Source organism: Triplophysa rosa, unplaced genomic scaffold, assembly GCF_024868665.1.
Source record: "Triplophysa rosa unplaced genomic scaffold, Trosa_1v2 scaffold132_ERROPOS191807, whole genome shotgun sequence".
NCBI classification, from domain to species: domain Eukaryota; kingdom Metazoa; phylum Chordata; class Actinopteri; order Cypriniformes; family Nemacheilidae; genus Triplophysa; species Triplophysa rosa.
In genome coordinates this window covers 88,157-100,179 of record NW_026634133.1, presented here as the reverse complement: position 1 = coordinate 100,179, position 12,023 = coordinate 88,157, and the positions used below count along the sequence as shown (strand labels likewise).

The window sequence follows — 12,023 nt, the reverse complement described above, 5'->3', positions numbered from 1 at the left end:
CGTGGTGTCCTGCTGTGGATACCCTGCTTGTTCAGTGTTTTATGTATTGTAGACTCTTCGTTGTGCTCTTGGTGTCATTTTGACTGGGCGCCCACTTCTTGGTAGAGTAGCAACAGTCCCATAGTGTCTCCATTTGTAGATTGTTTGCCTAACTGTAGACTGGTGAATTTCTAAAGTCTTTGAAATAACTTTGTAAATCAACAATTCTTGATCGTAGATCCTCTGAAAGCTCTTTTTGGCGAGGCATGGCTCACATAAATGTGTTCTTCTTGTGCAGAGCAAAAGTTTGAGGGGTTTTTATCAGTCAAAGTAGCTGTAGTCCACACCTCCAAACTTATTATCTTAACGATACTCCAGGTGTGCTAAAACCTGACTCCAATTAGCTTTTTTGGTGTCATTAACTCAAGGGTTCACATACTTTTTCCACAAGCACTATGAGTTTTGTTTTGGTTGTTCACAATATCAAAAAAATGTTGTTATTATTTTAGACACATTTTATTTGTCAATACCCTTGACTTAGATGAAGATCAGATCACATTTTATGACAAATTTATTCAGAAATCCATGAAATTCCAAAAGGTTCACATACTTTTTCTTGCCACTGTAGATTACATCTTGGTGGAAAATCTTATTAGGTGAGCAAAGCTCATAATCATTTTAACAACAGTGAAAAGCACTACAGTACTTACTGTAAACACCAGAAACTTTAACTTTTTCAGGGTTGCATGATTCCATTTTTTATTCGTCAAATGTTTTTGCTGAGTTTATATGTACCCATATCACTACTAATAAAATTAGGACAATGAATCAATTGGATATTTATTTTTAATAGAAACATTATAGCAGAAATAAACTTTATAACACGTTTTTGGAGTACACCTATGCCAGAAATACAATTTCTAATATTTTAGGAAAAATTAACTATTATATGTTTAAATCATGTAATGCATTTGCATTGTTTCATTTGCGTAAAAAACAACACGCAATTCTTTAAAATGTATCACTTTTTAGAGTCCAATTTTCAAAGAATCCAATTTTCAAAGAGAAGTAAAAATGATGAGCAAAGCAGTTCTACATTAAGAGGTCACCTTTATCTGAAAGTCAACTAGGTGTGCACATTTCTTTTCAGACAATGTAGGGCAGGGGTGTCCGATTTTGTAGGGTCACTGTCTAGCAGAGTTGGGCTCCAAACCCAATTAAACTGAACCAGCTAATCAAGGTTTACTAAGCATACTAGTTGTTGAGGCAAGTCTTGAGGACAAATTTTCAGGACAGTGTCTCTTAAGAACCAAATTTGGACACCTGCGGTTTAGGGTTTTTACATTAGCCTTCTAGAAATATAAATAAAGTAACGAGAATGTGAAATTAAGGCTATAATAAAAAAGTAAGTAATTAAGCAGTTAAGATATTAAGCAACAGAACTAAGTATTTAAGACTCAAATCTGTCCAAATAAAGCACAAAGATCCCAAATCCCAAATTTTTAAATGGAACTTTCACTTTCAAAACATAATAATGTGTATTTCAAAATACACAATATGACCTCATAATGTGTTAAAATATCCTTGTTTTTGTTGATAGCAGCAGCAGGGCAGAGTAATGGGGAAATTAAATGTCAACTAATGTAGCTTTAAGCTGTCTTTTTAACTACATGGATGAAATAACAGGGTGTCTCTTGTTGCCCTGGGGTGTGCTGCTTAAAGTCACCATATACGTTGTGCTCACACTTATTAAATAAGGATCCTCCTAAAATCTCCTTGAAACTTTCCAGACGATGTGGATAGTATGACAGGCGGAATTTACTACAGGACAAAGAGAAAACACACACAAATATATGTATAAAATTCCTGATATTATTATATGCATTATAATGATTATATATAACTAATATTGCCATTATTTGCCCTCAAGTTACCACGACCAAAAAAAACCTGACCCCATGGGAAGCTTAAGTCTCAGTACCTTGTCTCAGGGGGAGTTTGAACGCCCTCTGGCTGAGGCAGTTCCAAGGTGTAGTCCAGTGTGATCATGTGAGGTTTGCTATTAACCCACAGCACAGAGGTGGAGATGTCCTGTTTCAGGTCACTCTAAAACACAAACATTATTTCAATTCAATTTAATAGAACTATTATGTTGCAAAACAGAGAAACCAGAAAAAAGAGAAAAAAGAAAAATTATAAAGGTGTAAAAACAGGAGACTAAGTGGAAAATTGTGGAAAGGTAACAAGATCTGCAGTTATGATGCTGTAACAGTATTGCACAACACTGTTACAGCAACAATTATGAGAGTTACACAAGCTTTTTAAACCCCAAACGTACACTATCCATACCTACATGTGTAAACATTAAGAGACCGTTCCAAATTTTAATTTCAAATCAGCATTTCTAGATGTATTGTGGCCATTTCAGTCCAGTGTTTGTTTAATTTCAATAAAATCAAACCTCAAGAGTGACAAAGTCATCCAACAGAAATGTGAACAATTACAGCAACTGTCAAGCCCTGCAACGGCACAAAGGGAAATATTTTGGCCATGTCAGATGATCAAAAAAAAAAAACAGGTTTAAATACGGAAAGGCACTTAGAACGCAATACAATTGCTTATAACGTTTGACCACTAGGTGGCGCTGTGACCACATTTTTAGGGGCAGTGACCACATTTTTATGAGGCAGACAAGATGTGCCATTGATTATGTATACAGTTTGTTAAGTTTTGTGTCAAAACACAAAAGTATCGTCAAGATACAGCCACATGACCCTTTGGCATGCTCACCTTACATTTACTGTATATTACATTTATGCATTTGGCAGACGCTTTTATCCAAAGCGAGTTACATTGCATGATACTATACATTTGTTTCTGAGTATGTGCAATCCCTGGGATCGAACCCATAGCTTCATAGAAGTGTTTTAGAGGTATGCGCGCGCACAGGCACAGGCACAGGCACACGCACACGCACACGCACACGCACACGCACACGCACACGCACACACACACACACACACACACACACACACACACACACACACACACACACGTGTTTTATTATCTCCGTGGGGACAGTCCATAGGTGTAATGAGTTGTATACTGTACAAACTGTATATATTATCCCCTACCCCTAAACCTAATGATCGTAGAAAACGTTTTGCATTTTTAGATTTTCAAAAATTGTCGTTCTGTACAATTTATAAGCTAAATTTTGGTCCCCACAGTGACACGAGTCCCCATGAGTTGGTGTGCATTCAGGTTTAGGTCCCCACTAACATATAAAAACCCGCACGCACGCACGCACGCACGCGCACACACACACACACACACACACACACACACACACACACACACACACAATATCAGTGTATTACACAGAACAGCTTTCACAGCCGATGTTAAAGTCATGGAAGCTGTTATTTAAAAAAAAAAAAATCTTGTTGTTCATTCTCTCCTTTGTTTACTCCAACTTTAATCCTCATAATAGCATGTCCTTGTAAACTAACGGTACTGTTTAGCGTGTTGACAAAATGTTTATATGCTCTCCTACTTGTACATCGCTTTGGATAAAATCGTCTGCCAAATGAATAAATGTAATGGAGGACAGGAAGTATGGTGGAATGTGACAACTTTGATACCAATGGGTTTAAATCAAACTTTGCTTATGAATACATATATAAAATACGTGCACACACATACAGTATATAAATTACTCGCATATATAGGTATACTATCGGATGTTCAAGCAAATATAGTATCTCACAGAAGATAGTACACCCCTCACATTTTAGTAAATATTTTATTATACATTTTGATGTGACAACACTGAAGAAATTACACTTTGCTACAATGTAAAGTACTGTAGTGTGTACAGCTTGTATAACAGTGTAAATTTGCTGTCCCCTCAAAATAACTCAAAACACAGCCATTAATGTATAAACCGCTGGCAACAAAAGTGAGTACACCCCAAGTGAAAATGTCCAAATTGGGGCCAATTAGCCATTTTCCCTCCCCGGTGTCATGTGATGTACACTTCAGTTTTGTACACGATGTACACTTCAGTTTTGTACACGATGTACACTTCAGTTTTGTACACACTGTACACTTCAGTGTTTCCCCTAGGTTTACGGCTTTGGGGGGGGGCTGCGGTCTCAATATTTTTTTGCGGCGGAGGTCCGGACAATACTTTTTTTAATAAATAATTTTAAATCAATCAATCTAATGTTGTATCAGACCATTTACTTTATATTCTATATAGCCACAGTCTGTATGAAACATAGAAGGTCTGGTAACTGAGAAAATGTGTTGTAGGCTCTGGTGCTGAAGTGAAGTCCCTTTGGTCTTTTTTAATATTTAAAAAAACTACTGACAACAAACTGTAACAACTGAAATAAATATATCATGAGCAGGAGTACTTACAAAGTTACTAACAGCCTTTCCATGCCATTCATACTAGAACTGATTCTAAATATTCTTTCCAATTAAAACATGAGTCACAATGAAATTGCTCTTAACATGCTGATTATTTATGCTATTAATATCATAAATGCTGTATGTAGATACGAGATGTTATGTTTTATAATCTGTCACAAACCTATATAGCAAACAGTAAACTGACTGACAGCTAAAAATACTTTATTACTGCTGCATTTTCGTTTACTTAAGCGTTACAGAAAAAGTGTCCATTTATTTACCTGCTCTTGGTGTCTATGGTGGGAGAAGCAGCGCTCACGGAGCAGAAAGGGATAAAATGAAAATGCAATTTTTGATCAGCTTTTCAGGTGTTTGACACGACATATTTTCCCACACGCGCTCTCTGTCCGCTGGTGAAAGTGTGCTTACCTGTGTATGTACGCGCACGTGTCTGTGTGTGTGTGCGCGCCGATAAAGAGAGCAGAGGAGAATTGTAACGGTGCGACCACGTAGAAACAGAAATGACATGCCGCCATGTAAATAAGATAAATACCATAATGCTATTTAGTTTGCTTAATACGAGAACAAGGTATAGACATGTTATATAGGAAAGGTAACCTTAAATGACTTCTCTTGTGATCTAACGCAACATAAAAAAATACCTTGACCTTCAAGGGGGGCGGGAGGTGACGTTGGGAGTGGCGGGGTGCCCCCCCTAAGGTAATGGTAGAGGAAACACTTGTAGCGGTTTTAGCTAGTTAAAATAATGATGAGCTAAACTCACCAAATATGGTTCCCCACCAGATCTATCAAGATCACATTCATGAAATGACTTATTTAAAACATCAATTTCAGTCAAGGAATTAGTTTAGCTCAAAGGAAAATACATGGAATAATCGTTATTAATCGTCTCTGATTGGTAATATAAAGCATAACAATACTTGTATGCATTCGTCCAGCGAATGCATCACTGATATTATATACTTTACATTATCTCATGGCCATAAGTAACGTGACTTTACCAAACACGATTTAGAGCAAAGGTAGCAATAATCAAACACAGTTTAAGTGACCAAGTATATGAGCCGAACACAGAAAACCCCTCACAGGTGAATATATATATGGTTGTTTATTAAACTCTACTCTACATGGTAAAAATAATGACGATCGCATAAACACAAACAATACATGAAACACAAACGCGCTAGGGAGCGCGGAGAGAGAAAGAGTGAGATAAAGTGAGTGAGAGAGAGAGAGGGCATGGCAGCGATTTCTGAACACCAATAAAAATCATCTTTAACAAAGAGGTACAAACTTAACGCAGCTATTCTATATATACAATCGGATACTTGCAAGCTCTGTGCTGGACCAATATTTGTATGCGCGTGTAGAGATGGAATTGTTCAAAAGGTTTCAGAATGCAGTCCAGCTGGAAAGTTCTGGGCATCGTGATCGCATGGCTTAGCCAGGTGTGCATGGCAGCAGAAGTCCATTGTTCCTTCTTACCCCCCCAGTGGGAGGAAAAGGGCAGTCTCCGAAGAGACGCCACGAACCAGTTTTGAGGCAGGTATAGCGCAGAAGAGAGGAGAGAGGCTTTTCAGAGCAGGCTCGATATTTAACCTCATGAGAGGGCATGCCCACCTGAGTTTGAATCGACCAATCAGAGTTGAGCAGGGAAGAGGTTCTTTGTCCACTCAACAGCTAATTTGCATCTTTATGACCTCCTGGCAACTTTACAAAATACCATTCCAAATTATAACATAATGAAAAGAAAATGTTCTATGGTCACACAATATATATAAACAAGGAGGAATTGTAAAGACAAACATTTATATATCAAATATGCTAAGGTTTGAATTGCATCAAGACATGATTCATTTGGAGGTACGAATACAAACAAAGCCTGAATTAACTTGCCTATTTAACAATTACAGATTATTTAAAATGGCAAGAGCGACAACATATAACCTAGATATTTAGATATATTTATCGAAAAGGACAGTTTAATCACACAAGTTCCTATTGTCAGAGAAGTTTCTCTGGGTAGCCTCAGATGTTAAGTTTCAGGTGAGACAAAAGAGAGAGACTTCTCACCTCTGCTTTGAATCTTAAGAGTCGTAAATATCCCACAGAGAAACAAAAGGTGTTATCAACACTTTCGGTGAGAGCACCAATCTAAATCCAGGCCCCCTGGATTTAGATCTGACTCCATCCTGGTTTCTTGAAATCAACATCAAAAGGCCAAAAGAGAGTGGAGGGGGTTTGTGGCGCTTCATTTAATGACTCCGACCATTTGGCTCATGCTAAATTCTCTACACACTGCACTCACTACTTTACATTGTAGCAAAGTGTGGTAACACTTTAGTATAGGGACCAATTCACACTATTAACTAGTTGCTTATTAGATGCCAATTTTTAGCATATTGGCTGTTTATTAGTACTTATAAAGCACATATTCAACATGACCATATTCAATCAGCCTAAAAGAACCCATGTAACACCCCTCCTGATTTCACTTCACTGGCTGCCAGTTGCCGCCTGCATCAAGTTTAAATCGCTGACACTGGCCTTCAGAACGATAACAACAAATTCGCCCCTTTACCTTAACTCACTGCTCCAGGTCTACATCTCATACTGTCACTTCGGTCGAAAAATGAGTGATGCCTTGTTGTTCCATCACAGCGAGGCACCTAATATCACTTGCAAAAACCTTTACTCATTCGGTTCCCCTGTGGTGGAATGAACTCCCAGCCTCCACCCAAAACGGCAGCATCCTTCACAACTTTAAAAAAACAGCTCAAAACATACATATTCCGCATTTATTTGACTAACAAATAACTGTCTATGTCTTGTGTCTAAAAAAAGTTAATTCTCTCCCTTTCCAGCTTTAATCCTCAGAGTAGCATGGCCTTGTAAACTAACGGTACTGTTTAGTGTGCTGACTAAATGTTTATATGCTCTCCTACTTGTAAGTTGCTTTGGATAAAAGCGTCTGCCAAATGAATAAATGTAGATGTAAATATATGTGAGTAAATTATATATGTGTAGGCACATGTTTTATATATGTATTCGTAAGCGAAGTTTGATTTAAACCCTATACGGCCCCTCATAAGCTTGAGCCAACAAATATACTAATGTGAATCGATTAACCTTATGTTTATTTCCTCACGTGTTACAAGCATTTTAATAAATTTTGCTATATCTCTTGACCACTAGGTGGCGCTGGTCTATAACTTTAATGGTTCTGTCAGAACATGACCTTGATGAACCATACCATGTTTCGTAGCGATTTGCAATTGCGTTAGTAAAATACTGCATTTTACGACAAAATTACCAATGGGCGACGCCCACAATGGCAGACCGAGGAAACATTTTTAACATGTCAGATGATCAGATTTTGAAAACGAAGTTCGAAAACACAGGGAAAGGCTGTTAGAACACAAGACATTTCAATGAGGTAGACAAGATGTACCAGTGATGATGCATACCAAGTTACATGTCAATACACAAAAGTGTCGCGAAGATACAGCCACATGACCCTTTGGCGAGCTGGCCTTAGAATTTGTTGACGCTGTATACGAGAACCATTCGATTAATCAAAAACATTTGATTAACTTTTTGTCAGTACTGTCTCCAGATGCTACATACCAAAGTTCGAAAAATAACTTTTTGCATATAATTCAATATGGTGGACAGGAAGTATGGTGGAATATGTGAAGTTTAATATCAAAGTACTTGGCTTGAGCCAACAAATATAATAATGTAAATCGAATGACATTGTCGAATTGTTCATGTTATAAGCATTTAAAAAAAAATTAAGTTAAGTAAAATACTTTACGACAAAAATTCCTAATGGGCGACACCCACAATGGAAGACCGAAGAACATTGGCTATCCTTTGACTCTGCATGCCACAAGGAATCAAGTAAGACCACTCTCATGATTTTAGACCAAAGTTTTCAAAAGTTATAAGCAAAAATAAATAATAATTTTTAATATCTCTGGACCACTAGGGGGAGCTGTGCTGAAACTGTGTATGTTACCCCAGATCATGACTGCGATGACGTACCAAGTTTTGTGTCAATACATGAAATTTTGGTGAAGATATAGCATCAAATCCTTTTTGGCGTGCTCGCCGTCGAATTCACAGACGTGCTACATGAGAACCGATTTGACAATCTAAAATCTTTTAATATCTTTTGTCAGCAGTTTCTGTAGATGCTGCATACGAAATTTCATGGAAATGTGGGCAAACCGTCTAGAAGGAATTCGAAAAAGTAGGTTTTTCGAAAAATTCTAAATGGCGGGAAACTTTTCACGACCTAAAATGATGTCTATAGTGCATTTGAACCGGCATGAGCCAGGGGTTCAGAGGAAAAAAATATTTTGTTTCTATTAGGGATGCACAATATTTATCGGACCGATAAATTATCGGCCGATATGGGTGAAAATGACGTCATTTTTATTGCTCCAATAAATAAATAAAATCTGATAACTACATCCGATAAAGTACGCTTGCTGGTAAATCAATAAATCAGTCTGATTCATCCGCTTTCCGAGTGGAAGTGACTGCAGCTTTAAACTGTGTCGCGCTCATTACGTCATCATCCTGTGACCATGTCTTCGTTGGTCTGGAAGTTTTTCTCGGTGGCAGCGGATGACAATGCTATTGCTATTTGCCAAACTTGTTCAGCAAGGATTGCGAGATGAGGAGAAAAGGCGTCAAGCACATCAAATCTTATATCTCACTTGAAAGGTCATCATCGCGGCGAAGTGGTGTTAAAAGAATATGAAGATGCCACAGTAGCAGTAGCTGCAGCTAAAGTTCCTAGCAACGAGCCTACAACACGGAGCGTCGATGTCCCCATTCAGCAGGCATTTGAAAATTGCAAAACGTTTTCCAGAGACAGCGAAAAAGCTAAAGCCATAAACGAAAAAGTAATGGAATTTATAGTCATCGACGACCAACCTTTCTCCGTGGTAGAGGATCTGGGTTTTTGCGGGTTAGTACAGCATGTGGAGCCACATTATACCATTCCAAGCCACCGCTTCTTCTCCGATGTTTCTCTCCCTGCCTTGTACGATTTGGTCACCACACACATTCATAATTTCGAGAACAGTGGACTAAACATAAATTTCACCACAGACATTTGGACATCTGACGTTAGTCCAATAAGTATGCTTAGCCTAACGGCTCAGTGGTTGGATGAAAATTTGCAAAAAGTCCTGCTGCACGCATAGGAGTGCTCCGGATCTCACACGGGGACAGTGATATGCCAAGCTTTTGAAACCATGTTCGAGCAGTGGAGTATAATAAAAGATAGAGTGCATGTTGTCCTCAGGGATAATGCACGCAATATGATAAAGGCAATGGAGGACTGTGGGCTTTCAAGCTTGGGCTGTATGGCACACACACCTTACAGCTTGCTGTGAATGAGTCTGTGCTGAGCCAAAAAAGCATCACAGACTGTGTTTAAATCTGCAGGAAGATGGTAGGCCACTTCAAACACTCCCAACTTGCCCCCTCCCATCTGCAAGACTTACAAAAACTTCTCTTTTTGTAGGCGAAATAACGCCCGTTTCACACCGCCATAGTTAGCATCGGGTATTTTTTTACGGCGCTCATTTTAAAAGATAAGAGCATTCATACCGCAGATGTAAGCAGCGCATGCTCGCATAGCAGTCGTAAGCAGCATGAAAATCATTTCGGCGCCAAGTCTATTTTCACTGTGCTTCTCACACTCAATTTAAGCGACAGTGCATTCTTTATGGTCAAAATCCACATGGATTGACACTTTTATCTGTGTCTAATGTGTTTTTAACAGTCACCATTACTTCCATTTTGGCCAAACCACAACAGCACATTTAAAGGATTTATAAAACAAGTCTATCTTAATGTTTTATGCTTATATTGCATTTGTAAGAGGGAAAAAAACAATCACATTATGCTATCAATGAACTGACAGAACCTAACTCTCACAATAACCTTCAGAAAAAAACAGATAAAACTACATAGTCATCATGTTACAATGCATATGTGTATGAGAAAAGCGATCGTATCAATCTGTCAATCAATTGATATATCCTACAGTGAATGAACCCTCTATCGTTTTAATTTGTATCCTTCAAAGTCAAAGTACAGCTTATGTAGCCTATGGCTTTTTTACGTATTTATAGGCCAACTTGCACTACGAGTATCTAAAAGAGCATTAACAAGGTGGATAAAACAAATCAGAGTTATACATCGTCAGTAAAATAATCTTTTTGATGAGGTTTTGCTCATTGATGTACACTGAACAAAATTATAAACGCAACACTTTTAATTTTGCCCCCATTTTTTCATGAGCTGAACTCACAGATCTAAGACTTTTTCTATGTACACAAAAGGCCTATTTTCTGTCAAATATTGTTCACAAATCTGTCTAAATCTGTGTTAGTGAGCACTTCTCCTTTGCCACCTCACAGGAGTGGCATATCAGGATGTAGATTAGACAGCATGATTTTTGCACAGGTGTGCCTTAGGCTGACCACAATAAAAGGCCACTCTAAAATGTGCAGTTTTATCACACAGCACAATGTCACAGATGTCGCGAGTTTTGATGGAGCGTGCAATTGGCATGCTGACTGCACGGACGTCCACCAGAGCTGTTGCCCGTGAATAGAATGTTTCTCTACCATAAGGCGTTTCAGAGAATTTGGCAGTACATCCAACCGACCTCACAACCACAGACCACGTCTAATCACACCAGCCCAGGACCTCCACATCCAGCATCTTGTGGTGCTGGATGTGGAGCCCCATGGAAGCCCCAAAAGCACCACAGAAGAGACGGTGGTCTCTTTTAAACTGTAAGGATGTCACATCCTACAGACGTGACTGACCCAATCAGGAGATGGCACCTTTAGAGGGAAAGTTAATTGTCTTTGTCTTCCAACATGGTGTTTTGCATGTGGAAGCTGATTGGATGTTCACTAAGAAAACTTCTAAGAGTTTAATAAAACTAATATGAAAAGAGTTACCAAAACACAACAAACATTAACAATAAGGAAATCACAAATGCAGCTCCTAGACACCAAACATGATCTACATATCATCTTGGTTAAATGAGTTACTACAAATCTAATAATTCTAGTAGTTATAGATGCATTCATTCAAACTACTTTGGATTGTTTAAGACAGACATAACAACAAGAACATCAAAACACGGAAAGGTTATAAATTAATATACATTTCTATATAAATGTATGTAGGACAGTATGTCTGTCCTCAAAGTGAATAAAGCGAGTGCATCTCCCTACATTCAATTAGGTTGTAAAAGAGTCTTTTCTTGATGGTTTTGTGTGGGTTGCTATGGTAACCAGAGATCTGGTCCTGTACCTAGGTGTTAGTCACAGATTGGGGGTAGACACCCTTGTGACTAGCTTGCTGGCTGGGTAGGGTGTAGGGTTGGGAATCGAAAATCAATTCCAATTTGGAATCGGAATCGAAAGGCTAGGAATCGGATCGGAATCGAAAGGAATAGGAATCGGATACTTGAGATTAAAATTTGAATTCCTCTTATCAATTCCTGTGTGCATATTTTCAGAAAAGTACATGCGTTGCATGATCTGCTGATATCTCAATAAAAG

General features: G+C 38.3%; 1 protein-coding gene across 1 annotated transcript in view; it reads right to left on the bottom strand.

Moving 5' to 3' along the window:
* Window positions 1-596: 596 nt before the first annotated feature.
* Window positions 597-12,023, bottom strand: part of gnmt (glycine N-methyltransferase) — a 65,951-nt gene continuing 54,524 nt past the window's right edge. The window contains exons 5-6 of the mRNA XM_057326779.1: window positions 1,961-2,085; window positions 597-1,800 (exon numbers count right to left, since the gene is read on the bottom strand). Of these exons, the coding sequence (XP_057182762.1) occupies window positions 1,629-1,800; window positions 1,961-2,085 (297 nt within the window). The 3' untranslated portion in view covers window positions 597-1,628. The remainder of the gene's footprint in view (window positions 1,801-1,960; window positions 2,086-12,023) is intronic.